The 15,742-nt window shown below is 44.2% G+C and overlaps 1 protein-coding gene across 2 annotated transcripts in view; it reads right to left on the bottom strand.

Annotated features, from left to right (window-relative positions):
- Window positions 1–15,403, bottom strand: part of LOC138599253 (SLIT-ROBO Rho GTPase-activating protein 1-like) — a 45,496-nt gene extending 30,093 nt beyond the window's left edge. For both annotated transcript variants that reach the window (XM_069670795.1, XM_069670796.1), the window contains exons 1-4: window positions 15,333–15,403; window positions 4,031–4,226; window positions 3,857–3,911; window positions 3,664–3,771 (exon numbers count right to left, since the gene is read on the bottom strand). In XM_069670795.1, coding sequence (XP_069526896.1) covers window positions 3,664–3,771; window positions 3,857–3,911; window positions 4,031–4,226; window positions 15,333–15,399 — 426 coding nt within the window. In that variant the 5' untranslated portion in view covers window positions 15,400–15,403. The remainder of the gene's footprint in view (window positions 1–3,663; window positions 3,772–3,856; window positions 3,912–4,030; window positions 4,227–15,332) is intronic.
- Between the last annotated feature and the right edge of the window lie 339 nt (window positions 15,404–15,742).

The raw sequence follows: 15,742 nt of genomic DNA, 5'->3' as shown, positions 1-15,742 counted from the left end.
AAAGTTTGTTTGAAATTTTTGTTAATTTATTAAAAATAAAAAACAAAGAAATCACTTGTACATAAGTATTCACAGCCTTTGCTCAATTCTTGGTTGATGCACCTTTGGCAGCAATTACAGCCTCAAGTCTTTTGGAATATGAAGCCACAAGCTTTGCACACCTATCTTTGGCCAGTTTCGCCCATTCCTCTTTACAAAACCTCTCAAGCTCCATCAGGTTGGATGGGGAGCGTCGGTGCACAGCCATTTTCAGATCCCTCCAGAGATGTTCAATTGGATTCAAGTCTGGGCTCTGGCTGGGCCACTCCAGGACATTCACAGAGTTGTCCTGAAGCCACTTCTTCGATATCTTGGCTGTGTGCTTAGGGTCGTTGTCCTGTTGAAAGATGAACCGTCGCCCCAGTCTGAGGTCAAGAGCGCTCTGGAACAGGTTTTCCTCCAGGATGTCTCTGTACATTGCTGCATTCATCTTTCCCTCAATCCTGACTAGTCTTCCAGTTCCTGCCGCTGAAAAACATCCCCACAGCATGATGCTGCCACCACCATGTTTCACTGTAGGGATGGTATTGGCCAGGTGATGAGCGGTGCCTGGTTTCCTCCAAACATAACGCTTGGCATTCACGCCAAAGAGTTCGATCTTTGTCTCATCAGACCAGAGAATTTTGTTTCTCATGGTCTGAGAGTCTTTCAGGTGCCTTTTGGCAAACTCCAGGCGGGCTGCCATGTGCCTTTTACTAAGGAGTGGCTTCCGTCTGGCCACTCTACCATACAGGCCTGATTGGTGGAGTGCTGCAGCGATGGTCGTCCTTCTGGAAGGTTCTCCTCTCTCCACAGAGGAACGCTGGAGCTCTGTCAGAGTGACCATCGGGTTATTGGTCACCTCCCTAACTAAAGCCCTTCTCCCCCGATCACTCAGTTTTGAGGGACGGCCAGCTCTAGGAAGAGTTCTGGTGGTTCCAAACTTCTTCCATTTTCGGATGATGGAGGCCACTGTGCTCATAGGGACCTTTAAAGCAGCAGACATTTTTCTGTACCCTTCCCCAGATCTATGCCTCAAGACAATCCTGTCTCAGAGGTCTACAGACAATTCCTTTGACTTCATGCTTGTTTTGTGGTCTGACACGCACTGTTAACTGTGGGACCTTATAGAGACAGGTGTGTGCCTTTCCTAATCATGTCCAATCAACTGAATTTACCACAGGTGGACTCCAGTTAAGCTGTAGAAACATCTCAAGGACAATCAGTGGAAACAGAATGCACCTGAGCTCAATTTTGAGCTTGATCGCAAAGGCTGTGAATACTTATGTACAAGTGATTTCTTCATTTTTTATTTTTAATAAATTTGCAAAAATTTCAAACAAACTTTTTTTAAGTTGTCATTATGGGGTTTTATGTGTAGAAATTTGAGGAAAAAAATTAATTTAATCCATTTTGGAATAAGGCTGTAACATAAAAAAATGTGGAAAAAGTGAAGCGCTGTGAATACTTTCCGTATGCACTGTACATTTACTGAAGAATATACCTTAGTGCATTACTGAGGTTCTTGGACTCTTGGACCTCCCAGAACATGCGAGCTGCTGGTTTGCTGCAGCTGTTATCTGTTATTTTGTTTGCAATATTTTGTGACTTTGGTGTTGAATTTGTCTGTCACTGGTTTACCAGTAAATTGCTTCAGCCTGCGGACATGAAACGAGCTCGCAGCCCGATTAAGTACATCCACTAAAAGTTCTCCAGGCTCAGATTGTTATTCTAAGTGTGTGACAGCATTACAGAAAGATTCCCTACAGAGAGGGACCTTTTTGTTTCAGAGGAAGATGATTTTTTTTAAATCAGAAACCATTTTCAAAAACAGTCATTTAACCTCGCAGACCTCCCCTGTCACTTCCGTCCTGAAAACATAATTTCCTCCTCTGATCTGTGATGAATCCCTGTCACATGCTGACTAATGTAATTACATATTGATGAATGATGACTCATTTTTATATGCACAGATTAAACATGTAAAGAAACCTGCAGGATTTATTAGATTATCCTTCCCCCTGCTGCCTTTCTGTGCAGCCAGTGTCCATGCTTCACTTCACAATCCATTACTGGCGACTGCAGCAGATTTAGAGTCAGACACTGAGGGGATGTGGGGACGTCCAGGGGACGTTTTTATAGATTTACAGTAAAAGTTTGGTTTATATGGGCGATAAAATATCACCTTAAATACAGTTTATGACAGAGGTCACATGATGTGATGTGTCAGAGGCTTTTTATCCTGAGAATAAGTGCTGTGTAGCCAGAATGGACAAAAAGTAGATCCTGCCAAACGCTCATTAAAGTGGCAGAAAAAATTAATTAATCATTAATCAAGAAGAATTATCTATCCATCGCCTTTGGGTTTCACTTATTCCAGCCAACGTAGCTCAGAGAGACGGGCTTGATTTACTGGATTAGAGACTTTAATCCAAAACTTTTCATTAATGAAAAATGGTAAATAACAACGTGAACATTTTAACTTCCACAAAATTACTTTAACCTAACATACATACAAACATATGTTTTAGATAATAAAGGAAAGTTAATGTATGTACGTAAATGTTTTGGTTCCTGCCTCTGAAATGTGAAGATTTGATGCTTTTTTTAATCTTATGAGGTCATAAAGTGAATATATATGGAGTTCAAAAAGCTGGAAGGACAAATACTTTTTGATCTGAAAGATTTTAATAAACATTTTAAAGAACAAACCATTCATTCTTTTATCTTCTCTTCTATCTCATTAGCTCTGTACATATTTTTTAGGATACTCTTGTTTACTTACTTTTATTTTAGATTTTTATATGCCCTTTATTGTAATGTTGCACGATCCACTTTGCTGCTGTAACTCTGTAAATGTCCCCGTTGTGGGACAAATAAAGGATTATTTTATCTTATCTTAATGAAATAATTACCAGAGAAGTGATACTAAAATATAATCCCAAGTTATTGACCGAAAGAACAGTATATTCTTGGTTACAAAAGTTAGGATGAAAGCAGGGGTAGCCAAGATTAGCACGGATCCACCTGTATTAAAAGTGATGTCCGTCTGGGTTTCAGGGAGTTTAACTTCATATTTGAAACGAGAAGTGTAACGCCTTCGTGTCTTAAGGTAGCGTTAGAGAGAAGTTAGCTCACCAGCCTGCTTCTCATCTCCACTGCAGGCCAGGCTCCGGGCTACATTAGCCGCTACTAGCATAACACACCTGATCCCCAACTGAACTGTCTGCAGTCAAGTTGCAGCAGTTGAGTTGCATTGTGGGTAAGGTAGGCAGCACTTTTGACATGGAAGAAAAATGACTGAGAAGCTCATCCTGCTACATCAATTTTAATAAAAATTCAACTGTAAAGGTCGATTTTTTTATATACATTTGGGGGCTTAAACAGGACTACATTTCCCATGAAAAGAAAACCAGCAACGTGTTCGTCCATCTCTCTGTACTTGCTCATCTCCAAGCCCTTTTGTTCCTGCTGAAGATGCTGCTCACAGATATAAAGTTTTATTTCTAAAGGCTCCTTAAACAGCTGCTTACTGTTGTCCTTTGAGAGTGCATTGGTTGGGGACTACTTTCGGTGGTGGATGAATCCACATTTAGATGCATACGTGCTCATGAATATGTTTTAATAGTTTGAGTTTCGGCTCACCCTCTTGAGCAGGCGGGCGGAGTCCTCGCTGATGTGCGTGAGGCGGGTGATGACGTTGTTCAGGTAGAGGTCGCTGAGGGTGGCGTGGTCCTTACTCTCCCTCCTCACCTGGAGATGTTAGAGCGAGAGAAGTGAGGATGTTTCCTGCTTTAGAGAGTGGTCTGAGACAAACTCACAAACACAATGAACTGACCTGGTTTAGCAGCAGGTACCAGCAGTTGACTGGAGAGAGCAGGTTCTGATCTTTCCTGGAGGAGAGAGAAGAGAGAGAGTCTTAAGATGAAGGGAACTCTGCCAACCACACCAGAGGATTACTTAGAAACACACACATGCACACACGAACACACACACACACACTCCGTCCTACTTGTATTGCTGATGGTCTTTCGTGCTGCGTGTTTTGGCCATGAACCTCTCGGCGAGCTTCTCCAGGTTTCTGGAATACTCCGTCTCAATCTCTGCCTTCTTCCTGAAGAAGTCCTGCAGGTCCTGAAGCAGCTGCACCCGCATCTCCGTCTGCTGCTCCAGACACCGCTGCTGCTCCACCAACTGGGCCCGCACATCTACACACACACACGCACAGAAACACACACACAGAAATGTAAATAAAGTTTTGTATTTGTGATACAGCAGCCAGCGCAAGAAGCCCTCGGGCGGTTGGTATTTTCCTGACCTTGAAGTAAATTTTGCACAGGTGGGAGGGGAGGAACAAACAGGTGGGAGGTTCATTTAAATTAGGCTGGAAAATGTAGTTGCATTTTGGAGGTAATTATGTCTTTGTGCTGCGATAAGACGTCTCAGAACCACATCTGTTTCTGTTGCAGTTTCAATCTCCTGCAACTGTGATTTTCTCAAGAAAAATGAACTTAAAAATCAAAGCAAAAGGTGCAGCTATGCTTGAAATGTAAATAAACAATTTAACTAACGCTCTGCAGAGAGAATATGCGTTTATATCACATTTTTCATCCTTTTTGCACTTTTGTTGCAGCACAAACATGAACCAAAATAGGATCTACCGTTTGAGACACTGCTGCAGACAGCATGACCGAGTCTGAGCTCTATACCGTCTGAATCATCTCAATCGTACCACTCAAATTCCAATTATAGCCGTCCTTTTTTTGTAGCAGTTGCACATTGCAAAACAATAACAGTAGTATCAAAGTTGTGTCTATGGTGCTCAAAATTTTCAACATGAGGGATTCATGGCGGAGAGAAAGAAAGGCTATCATGCGCGCGCAGGCTAGTAACCACAGCAACTGAAGGAGCCAGATATATACAGTGTAAAAAACGTGAAATGAAACAACCGCAGCCGTTGTATTACACCACCAACACAATCGAAGCAGATACACATCAAACCAGCGGCAAAACCAGCGCCAACCAAGCAGTAACACACTGATGTCGTTAACATTTAGCCGTGAGAGCACAGGCACACAGAACTATCAGGAGAAAGTCCGTAACGGTTACACTGCCTGGACACTGGACAAAGATTTTTTCAGCCACACCGCCATGAAACAAGCTGAACAGCAGCCAAATTGAGAACAAGCTAACGTTAGCCATACTGCTACACCACTGTAACACAACGTCACAGTAACCGCAGACATCTTAGCAATGTGAAACAAATACAGCAGAAATGAAGCTGGGGTAATTACCTGTCGAGCAGAACTGTCTAACTCACATGGCTTTTTAATCATTTCAGGTCCCGTAGCTCTCTCCACCTCGGAAATGCCGCTCCAACGTTTACTCAGTTTCATTTCTGTCTCGGTCCAACGCTTTCTTTTTAGCTTCTTCTCCTCATTTCTATTGGTTTAACGGTCTTTGTAGTGTAAGCCTAGTTGGCAATGGAGGGATGGGCAGTTAGTTAATTCCTGGCGGTTGTTTTTAAGCCTTTGTGGATACAAACCGGTTGACGTTGCGCACACTGAAGAAATTGAGCTTGACCGTGTGAGCATGCGCGCCGCGCGGAGGAGTGGTGCTGCGCAGCGTGTGATTGACAGCAGCCTGAGAGCCTGCTCGGCTCTGATTGGTTGTTGTGTTTCGGGAGCCGTTGGATTCTTACAAATGCTATTAGGAGCAGTAGGAGGAGCCAGAGGAACAGAATATCTCTCTCATGTACTGCTGCATGTTTAAAGTGACAGTTTGAGCAAATATGACATAAAGTTAGTTTTAATAATGTTACCTACTACAGCTTTCATGCACAAAAACCTGACAACAATAGTCTCAATTATTAAAAGCTGCATCTTTTCAGTAAACCAAATCACAAATACACAAAGTTCAGCTGAGACTGACGGAAATGTTGTTAGTTTTGCTGATATTAAAGCAGCAACAAAGGTATTATAATTTGACACGTTTGGCCTGATGACGACGGCAGAGAAAAAGCTTGTAAGTGAGGTGATTAAGATTCATCGAAGGAAACATGAAGGGGCTGTGCCAAATGTCAACCATCCAACAGTTGTTAAGACATCTCTGTTTGCGTCACCTCGTGGCACCACGCCTCGAAGAGGGCTAAAAAGTGTTTCAGATTTATAACAAATTGTTTGTTTTATTCCACTTAAAGATTAAATCCCAAATACATTTAGCTAACAGAGACTTTAAACATAAAGATCTCCTATCTGATAGGTGGGTTTGCTTATGAAACGATAATAAATTAACAAATTGCTTTATTTAAATTGTTTAATTTTCCATCAATCGACTTATCAATTAAATCAGCTACTTCCTCCCCCTCTCTCTCTCTCGCCCTTTAATCCGTTTAATTACTGATGAAGACTCTCCATTTTTCTCAGAGGAGTCACCTTGGACCACATCCTCTGACCGCATTAGAACCCCACACACACAAACACCTGGAACCTGCACACACACACACACACACACACACACACACACGCTATCAGTCAGCATGGTAATGCCGGGCTGCTCGCTTCACTGGTCGTGCTGTTTCAGAGCTCGATCTATCTGCAGCAGGAAGGAGAGAGAGAGAGAGAGAGAGGGTACAGAATACACAATGATCACCCCACCTCTCTCTATCACACACACACACACACACACAGCCAGACAGAGACACACACGAATCCCTGGGGGGACTCTATCCACTCCACTACCTGTTGTCTTGGCAACCACACAGTGTGTGAACCATGTGATGAGGAAGGTGAAGACAAGAGCTCGAATCTGCCGCATCGACACACACAAACACACACACACACACACACACACACACGAGTACACGCTTCATAGATCTCCATAGAAAAGCTGCTGTGGCCTTTGGTCCCCACAAGTCTATGAAGTCTCTCTCTCTATTACTGTTTGTGTGTGTGTATCGATTGTGGCGTTGCTGCTAACTAAATTAAAATGGCTGCCGTTTCATGTTGCTCATACACTCGTGTGATTATGTGTGTGTGTGTGTGTGTGTGTGTGTGTGTGTGAAGCCGCAACACTTTCATATAAATGAATGTCTGCTTTGCTGCAACACATTGAACCACAGGTGGAGGAAAATGCGTGTTTCTGATTGGATGTTGGGCCAAACGGGAAATCCCAAATATGGTTTAGTCGTCCCCCGATGGTCGGAGGTTTAATCACTTCTGTAAATTGGTGTTGAGCCTCTGTTGGGATGCACGTTGTCATAGCAACACAGCTGATACTTTATGTGCTGTAATGGATGAGACTTAGATAAGAGGACTGATATAACTCTCGCGTCCGCTGCTTAAGCTAAGCAGCCAGTTAGCCTGGATTAGCATAAAGAGCTAGCATAAAGACGTTCAATAAAACGAAGCCAGATAAAAAAAGACAAGAACTACATTGATTTAGATTTATTCACAGGAGAACATGGCAGTCTGAAGTTGAGCCTGATTGATAAATAAAAGATTTTTGAGACTGAAACCGATTTGATTTTTACACAGATCAAATTCAACGGTTTCCAATGTGGCGGCCAACGACAGAATTTTTGACTAGAGATGAGAAAAAGATCTTCTATGTCGTTTCTGCACCAATTTACCTTCAATTTAGCAACAACACAATGCAAAGATGCTCAAAAGGCTTAAATAATATCTAACATTATTATACACTAGTAAGGACTGTACCACAAGTACTGTCTGCTTAGCTGTGATCTGCTCTGCTACATGTGCTGCAGACAGTGCTGAGACTACTGCAAACTATGTAGACAGAGCGCCCTCTGCTGGACAAACTGATTAAAGACAACATTTCGAAATCCAGCCCTCCATCCATCATCTTTACCGCTTGTCCTGTTCAGGGTCGCGGAGGGGCTGGAGCCTATCCCAGCTGTCATTGGGCATCACCTGTCAATCACAGGGCTGACAAACAGAGACAGACAACCTTTCACGCTCACGCTCACACCTACGGGCAGTTTAGAGTCACCAATGAAGCTACCGAGCATGTCTTTGGACTGTGGGAGGAAGCCGGAGTACCTGGAGGGAACCCACGCATGCACGGGGAGAACATGTAAAGGCCTCCTTCTAGCTGTGAGGCGACAGCGCTAACCACTGCAGCACCGTGCAGCCCATTTCGAAATCACACCAAGCATTGATAAGTTCTGTATCAGCGCATGATGAAAAACAAACAGGCCAAATCAGAGGGTTGCTGTCTGAACAATCTATGGAAAAGTTGATGAGATATGTCAGTCAGAACCACCAACATTAGGCTCATGGTGGCGCTGCATGGCAACTTAGTGGTTCACCAAAGGCAGCTGGATTCATCCTCTGGGAAACATGAATGTCTGTGCTTTTCATTTCTTGTACACATTTTTCAACGTAACATCTGGTCTATGAAAAGTTTGGGCTGCTTACGTCCCAAACAGCTGTGCATTTCACTTACACATGGAATTTACAGATCTAAAATAAACATCCTTAAAGTGAGGAATAAATCAAACATGCCAGTGATGCTCGCAGCAGCAGATTCCCTTTTTGCTTTCTTGCAAATCCCCCTCATACTTTCCGCAGGGAGCTCTGACACCACATCAAAGAGACTAAACGCAGACTAAATGATGTGAGACTTCGCCTCTTTACATAAACGTCCGTCAGAGACAGAGCTGCTGCAGAAGAGGAGAATATGTTAACAACTATCTAATTCTGTACGAACACGCATGTCATCCTCCTGATGAGGTGTAATCACTTCGTATATCCTCTGACGTGCCACCAGCAGCACTTTACCTGTAAAACCTCAGCAAACGTTAGCATGCTAAGATGCAAACTAAATGTTGAACATGATAAACACTACACCTGCTCATCATTAGCATGTAAGCATCATCATGAGTGAGCATACAGGGGTCTCAAAAGGGTAAGGCTAACACAGAAAGGCCTTAAACCTGCATTCCTCCTAATGTCCAGCAGGTGGCGGCTTCACAGAAGTCTATGAGAAAACCAGCCTACTTCTCTCTTGATTTACCACCTCAGTAACGTTGTCCGATCGAGTTTATGGTTTCAATCTCTAGTTTTAAGTCTTCTTCAACACAGCATGATGATCATTTAGTCAATGATGCTGCCATTTAAAGCAGGGGAGGATTTAGGGCGGGGCTACCTGTGATTGACAAGTTGCTACCATAGCAACCTGAATAGCGTTTTGTCCAGCGTTCAATTGTACTAAAAGACACTCTGAGGAGTCGCCTGTTCATTTCTACAGTCAGTATATTCAGTATGAAGCTGTTTACTGCCTTGCTAACCAAGCTAGCCCTTCAGTTTGCTAACTTAGCTCACTCGCTAACCCCTCACTCTTTTCCAGCTTCACCCTCTCGTCCAAAAAAAACAAGCTAGCGACGGCTAAAAGACCAAACTTCACGCTTGGAAATGTTACTCAACCATCCAATGGGTGGCGTCATGGTTGCTTCTTATAAGCATTCTTTGTGGGTGAGATGTTAGCACGTTGCAGTTAGCATGTTGCTAAGCCTTACAGAAATGAGCTAGTTGCATCTTATCTTTTCTGTGATGATCTGCTGCTTTACTTTGTGTCTTTGTATCCGGGTTTTGGCCTGTAAATCCTGGGGTATTAAGACTGCTCTATTTTTCTGCCAATTTATAAGCCGAGCAGATCAATTAATCAACCAAACAACAAGATTAACCATCTCTTGATCAGCTGATAATGAAAATAATCTGGAGCTCCAGCAGCAGAGAGTGTGACAGGAGAAGAAAGAGGATGATGATTCAGGCAGATCCGCCGAGGAGGCGAGATTGTATCAGTGAAACTCCTCGGCTTGGATCACAGCCGATTGAACGTGAAAGGAGGACATCCGCCGCACTTTTGCCTTTTGAAGTCTGAGATGCTTCTTCCAAGAAACCTCCTCGCGTGTCCTCGCAACACCCCCCCGACGTCGAGACTCAGACTCTTTGATCAGAGGAGCTACCGTCGGCTCGGAACAATGTGGAAACACATGCAGACAATAAGCTTAGAGAGTCTGTCTGGACTGATTCAAGCTGAAAGCTCTGCAGACACCGTTTAGCTGCTGGGATGGCTGAGCATCATCAAAGGTCAGAGAGGATGGAGTCTGAGGAGAGGAAGAGGCTCGTGCACAGTCATACATCTCAAGCTCAAATGTTCTTTGTTTAAAGCCACACTTTGAGGCTCTTTACACCTTTACGTCGCCTTTATTTTGGATCAGCTGTTTCGTCACTACTGGACAAAGTTGAACAAGATTAATTTCAATCACCGCTGTTGCTCTACATTAGTGAGATTAAGTGCACACAGCTCTGGTCTGAGGCTGCTTATAAGAGCTGGAACACATCCCAAAGAGCCTGTAATGTGTTGAGATAAAACAAGAGAAGAAGAAAACAGCTCGTGCACGAATACGATGCCAGAAACCTGAATGGGAACGGCACCTTGAGACGACGAGTCGGCGCTCCGGCAGTGAAGTTATTCTGACTGCATTTCATATATCTTTCAGTACTTGTCTGGCTGAAATCGTCAGATAATCCATGTATCTCCAAACAGATTAAACCCAAACTCCCTCTTCTTGAACATCTCTTGTGGCTGATTCACGATTTTACTCTGCTTTACCTGCAAAATGCATGAATAAAATAACAGGCCTTCATATTTTCAGGACGTTGTACATAAGAGAAAACCTGCAGTACCTGCAAGGCTGTCATTGTGGAGCATATTCCCCTCATAAGGTTATCATATGCAGCTATAGATGTGGGAAATGGTTAAAATGTATTCATGCTACTGCCTATATTGATTCAGGATCAATTCTCCGTGTGGAAAAGCGTACACGTTTCCAGCATCAATGCAGCTGTTTTATTGATTAGTGGATGAATCGAGAGGATACTTGTGCAGCATTTGTCTTCATAAAGGTCGTATTTCTTGCTTGCTAGCTCGGTTTGGAAGTGTTGGAGCTCTTCGGGCATCGTTCCTCTTTAAATGAAGCCGTCCTCTGGACTGTTTGTGTCTCCCTTCCATGACTTCTTCTTCTTGCATGTTTCCAGACACGAGTTTCACGTCCAACTGTCAGAAAAATATCCTGCCATTCATAGGAGGAACTGATAAACTCGGACCCACGATATTCAGATGGATCTGACACTTTGGAGCTCGTTCTTGATTCCAAACCTTCACTGGGACTGTCAGAACCAGATGATTGAAATAAGTAGAAACCAGACGTCTAGTTTCAATATCAAACGCTGAATTCACCCCAAATTAACTCCGATTCCAAACGAGATTTTAACATAATTGATTGGATGTTTTCTGCTAAATTGCACCTTGGGAGGTGTGGTTGTCAAAAACCTGATTCTTTTAGCACAACTGTTCGTTTCTTTCTGCACCGATGATTCATGCAGGAACGTTTCTTGTCAATCCAAAGAAAAATGAGCGGGACTTCTGGAACCACAGATGCCTGAAATTGCTCCTCAAAGACCAAGGAGCGGTTTGCAGAACTGATCTGTCTGACCTTGTAGGCACTGATGCATGATGTTTGATGTTATGTTACAGGTAACAGGAACATTATGGGGGTGCTTCGAGTCTGGGATAAGGTTTCACATTTGTTTGTGTGTTATCTCCGTGTTGTTGTGCATGCTGTCAATGGTAATCACAGGTGGAGATGCAGAAAGACGTCTCAGAGTTAGAAGACCTCACTGATTAGGAATCGAGCGCCTCAGCATGAAGAGACACAACGAGAAATCTGAAGCAAATGTCGCCAATTTAACGAAATACAAGACCAAAAAGCAAGTACGGGAAGGACATGACAAAGATGTCAGTAACAGACAGACAGTGTTTTGGGCTGCTGGTCGGAGAGCGGAAAGCGATTTGATGATGTCACTTCCTGATTCCTGGATCTTGTAACGGACACTTCTCATTATTTTACAGACGATTCATCAATTAAGTCCAGAAATTAATGGTTAAATTAACTGATAATGAAAGTAGTCGTTAGCTGCATCATATGCTCTCTGATGACTTCCCTCCATCCGTCCTCTCAAACTGGTCGACTCTTCACTTCCAGTATGTGACTAACTGATTAATTATCCTCCAGAACGAGTCATTAAGCCGATACCATCCATTCAAACCACGTCTATGAGCACTTTTATAATAAGAGGAAGTGAAAGGCTGCGACTAAAGCTTATTTTGATTATCGTTTAATCTCACGATTATTTTCACAGGAATCCGTTAGTCAATAAAATTGTGAAGAGTCCAAAGTGACGTCTTCAAAATGCTTCTTTTGTCCAACCAACAGTCCAAAACCCAGAAACTCTTAAGAAAACTAGTAAATCCTTTGATATAAGAAGCTGGAACAAGCTTTTTTATTGACATTTATATTTCAAAAATAACTAAAATGGTTAAATTAATTTTAAAATATTCAGCTTCAGGATATTCCTTCAGCCTGCAGCCGTGAAACAGGCTGTAATGGCTGTAATGCAATCCTTTGGGGCAACTGCACCAGAACAATTAGTTCCCTTAAAGTTCTTGTTTTCCCACTGACAGGCTCAGATTGTTATTAAGTGTCTGACAACATTACAGAAAGGATCCCTACAGAGATAGACCTTTCTGTTAAAGAGGAAGATGCTTTTGTAAAGCCAGAAACAAACATTACATCGCTCTCTTTGAAGACACCAGACTCCATTGACAAAAGGAGCGATTCTACCTTGCAGAACTCAGGAGCTGTTGATCTACTGCTGCTTGATCTGTATTGTGTCTTTTGTTTCATGACTTAAAGGCTTACAGGCTGAGCTTGGAACTAACACAATAACACAAGAAATAACTAATCAAGGCAGCAGTAGACCAGTAACAACCACCATGTTCTGTGAGGTAAAATCACTGTTTTTGTGAATGGAGTCTGGTGTGTTTGCAGAGAGCGATGTAACGTCTGTTTCTGATTAATATAAATCATCTTCCTCTGTAACAGAAAGGTCTATCTCTGTAGGGATCCTTTCTGTAATGTCAGTGGAAAAAAGAATCACGTTGGGATCACGTTGCAGCCGTTACAGCCCGTTTCACTGCTGCAGGCTCAATGAATCTACTGGAGCGATTCCAAAACTTCTCATACCATTCAGGACTCAACTGCAGCTGTAGAGTAGTTTTTATCTGTCTGCATATAAATGCAAGTAATCTCACAGGAACAGGAAGCTCACGCCGTCTTCCTAAGGTTGCCGTTACCACGACGACCAGGTCCAAGGACACAGGGGCAAAGGAGCGCGGGATAATCAGGAGCAGTGAGGGCCTTTGATTTTGGCCCTCCAGAAAATTTTCACAAAGTGAAGAGTCACATCATTAACTCGCTCCTTCATCTTCCTCCTCTCTCCTCCATCCATTCATTCATTCATTCATTCATTCATCCATCGCTGCCCTTCTGTTTGTCTGGCAGGTATGCAGATGTGAGGTCACTAATCACCTGCATGCACACGCAGGCAAAAAAACAAGAGCTGCAGCCAACCAGCCGCAGCGTGCAGCAGGAAACACTTCATCTCTGCCTCCTCTCTCCCCCCTGCAGAGCTCCTTTCTCTCCTCTCTTTTCTCATTTGGACGACCCTCCGCGCCTCCTTCAGACGGAGGAGGAGTCACATGTTTTGGGAAGGTGACGCTCCAAACATCAGGAGCACTAAAATATGTATCGTCAGCACTGTGCTCACTCTCCCTGCTACCTTTTTCCTGCTCACCTCACCTCAGCAAGAAGACCCCACCCCCTCGTGAGAGTGTGTATACATTACACACCACCTCCGGCGCCGGCCAATCAGGAGCCAGAGCAGGGAGGCAGAATTGGAAGGCACATAGTTACAACGCGGATCTATACGCCGGGAGCTTGGCAGGAGGTGCAGAGAGGGCCGGACGGTGGCGGGGGGGGGGCTTTATCTGAGCAGAGCGGTCATTTCAATGCAGGGCATCCCCGAGTGTGGTTTGGCAGGACGCCAGAGCGAGGCCACACACACACACATAAACAGGGATGAGTGTGTATAAACAAGACACACACAAACACCTCACATGGGGGCTGTAATGCTCTCCATTAAATTTAATCACTCCAACTCTTGTGTCGATTCATTGTGAGCAAGAAAGGAAGGGAGGAAACAAGGAAGGACAGAAGGAAGGAAGGAGAGGAGAGATTTGTGAATGAAGCAGACTGGATTTTGCGACAAAATGTTGAAATGTAATCCCTCAAACTCTGCGAGAGTGTGACTGAAAGATCACAAGGAGGACAGAGAGGAGGAAGGATGGAGAGGAAAGATTTCTGAATGAAGCAGCTCAGATTTTAAGGCAGATAATCGATCTGTCGTGGAGTAAAACGCACATTTCCTGATGGAGAGCGGTGCATTGTAGACGCTGTAGTGATGGTGGCTATGTGGGCGGAGGTGACATGTGAATGTGGAAGTGTGAGGAGCCATGTGGAGAGAGGGAAGAGAGGAGTACATGTTGAACAGGGGAAGGGTTTTTGTGCCCTGGTTGTAGTATTTTCAGGTGTCTGCATGAGGTGTCGCACCGGTAAAGGTCGGACATTTTGAACTTGAGCCTCTACAGCAGGTAAAAAGGTGCATGAGAATCCTCTGGCATCATCCAGGGAGGGGAAATGAGGCAGCGTGTTGTAGTTTCAGCAAAAAGGTCATTTGACTTGTCGTCGCCGCCCCGACGTAGCAGAGATGGAGGAGGAAAGGATGGGGTCGTCCCGCGATCATGGCAGCCACTATTTTAGAAGAGTCATCATCAGCATCACCTAAAACATGTCCCCCATCAGGTAATCTATGACACACACACACACTCTCTACACACACACACACACACACACACACACACACACACTGCTGCAGTCACAGCCTCAGAGGAATACCAATAGAACGACTGCCAGGCGAGGATGAGGGCACAATCGCCCAAAGGTTTGAGAGTAAAAAGCATCCACTGCATGGGCACAAGAGGGATGAAGAGGCACCTGCAGATTACATAGATACACCTCTCTCCCCTCCTCTTCCTCCTCTACACACACACACAAAACCCTTCCTCCTCCTCCTCCTCCCCCCTCAGGCGCCATGCAGCACTCAGGATGAACCCAGAAATCCTGACGTCTCACGGTGAGGTGTCAGCGCTCAAACACACCCTGCACGGGGCTGCATGGGCACGAGGGGTGCTGGCAGACAGGTGTGTGTGTGTCTGTTTATGGATGATGTGTGTGAACGTGCAAAGGTGTGAAAAATGTGGGTGTGACAGCAAGAGAAGGATGCACGAGCAGGGAGAGGTGTGAAAATTAAAGATGATAAAAACCTTACCTTTCACCTGGCTCTCGTACTCTGCGAGGATTTCTTTGTCCTTCTTGCTTTTGTTTGAGTTTGACATGTCGTCACAGAGGAGGTGACTGATCGGCAGGTGAAGAAGAAGAAAAAGATGCAGAAGAAGAAAAAAAATCCGGTTTTATTTCCCTCCGCCCGAGGCTTCACCCGCAAACATGCTCGTTAGATCCATCCAGTGCCGCAACAACACAGCCAGTAGTGGCCCTGCACCTCCACGCTGAGGAGCAGGAGCAGCAGGAGGAGGAGGAGGAGGAGGAGGAAGAGGAGGGGAGGGGAGGCACGCGCGTGAACACTCAGAGAGAAATTACACACTCGTGACCGCCGCGAGGACCCTCAAACTGCATCCAGTGGTTAAAAAAATCAGAGAGACACAGAAAAAGCTGCAGAAT

This window comes from Semicossyphus pulcher, unplaced genomic scaffold (assembly GCF_022749685.1).
Source record: "Semicossyphus pulcher isolate SPU_LCO1_2020_fin unplaced genomic scaffold, fSemPul1.0.p SCAF_20, whole genome shotgun sequence".
Lineage (NCBI taxonomy): Eukaryota > Metazoa > Chordata > Actinopteri > Labriformes > Labridae > Semicossyphus > Semicossyphus pulcher.
Note: the sequence above shows the minus strand (reverse complement) of the source record. Positions and strands in the feature narration are given on the sequence as shown.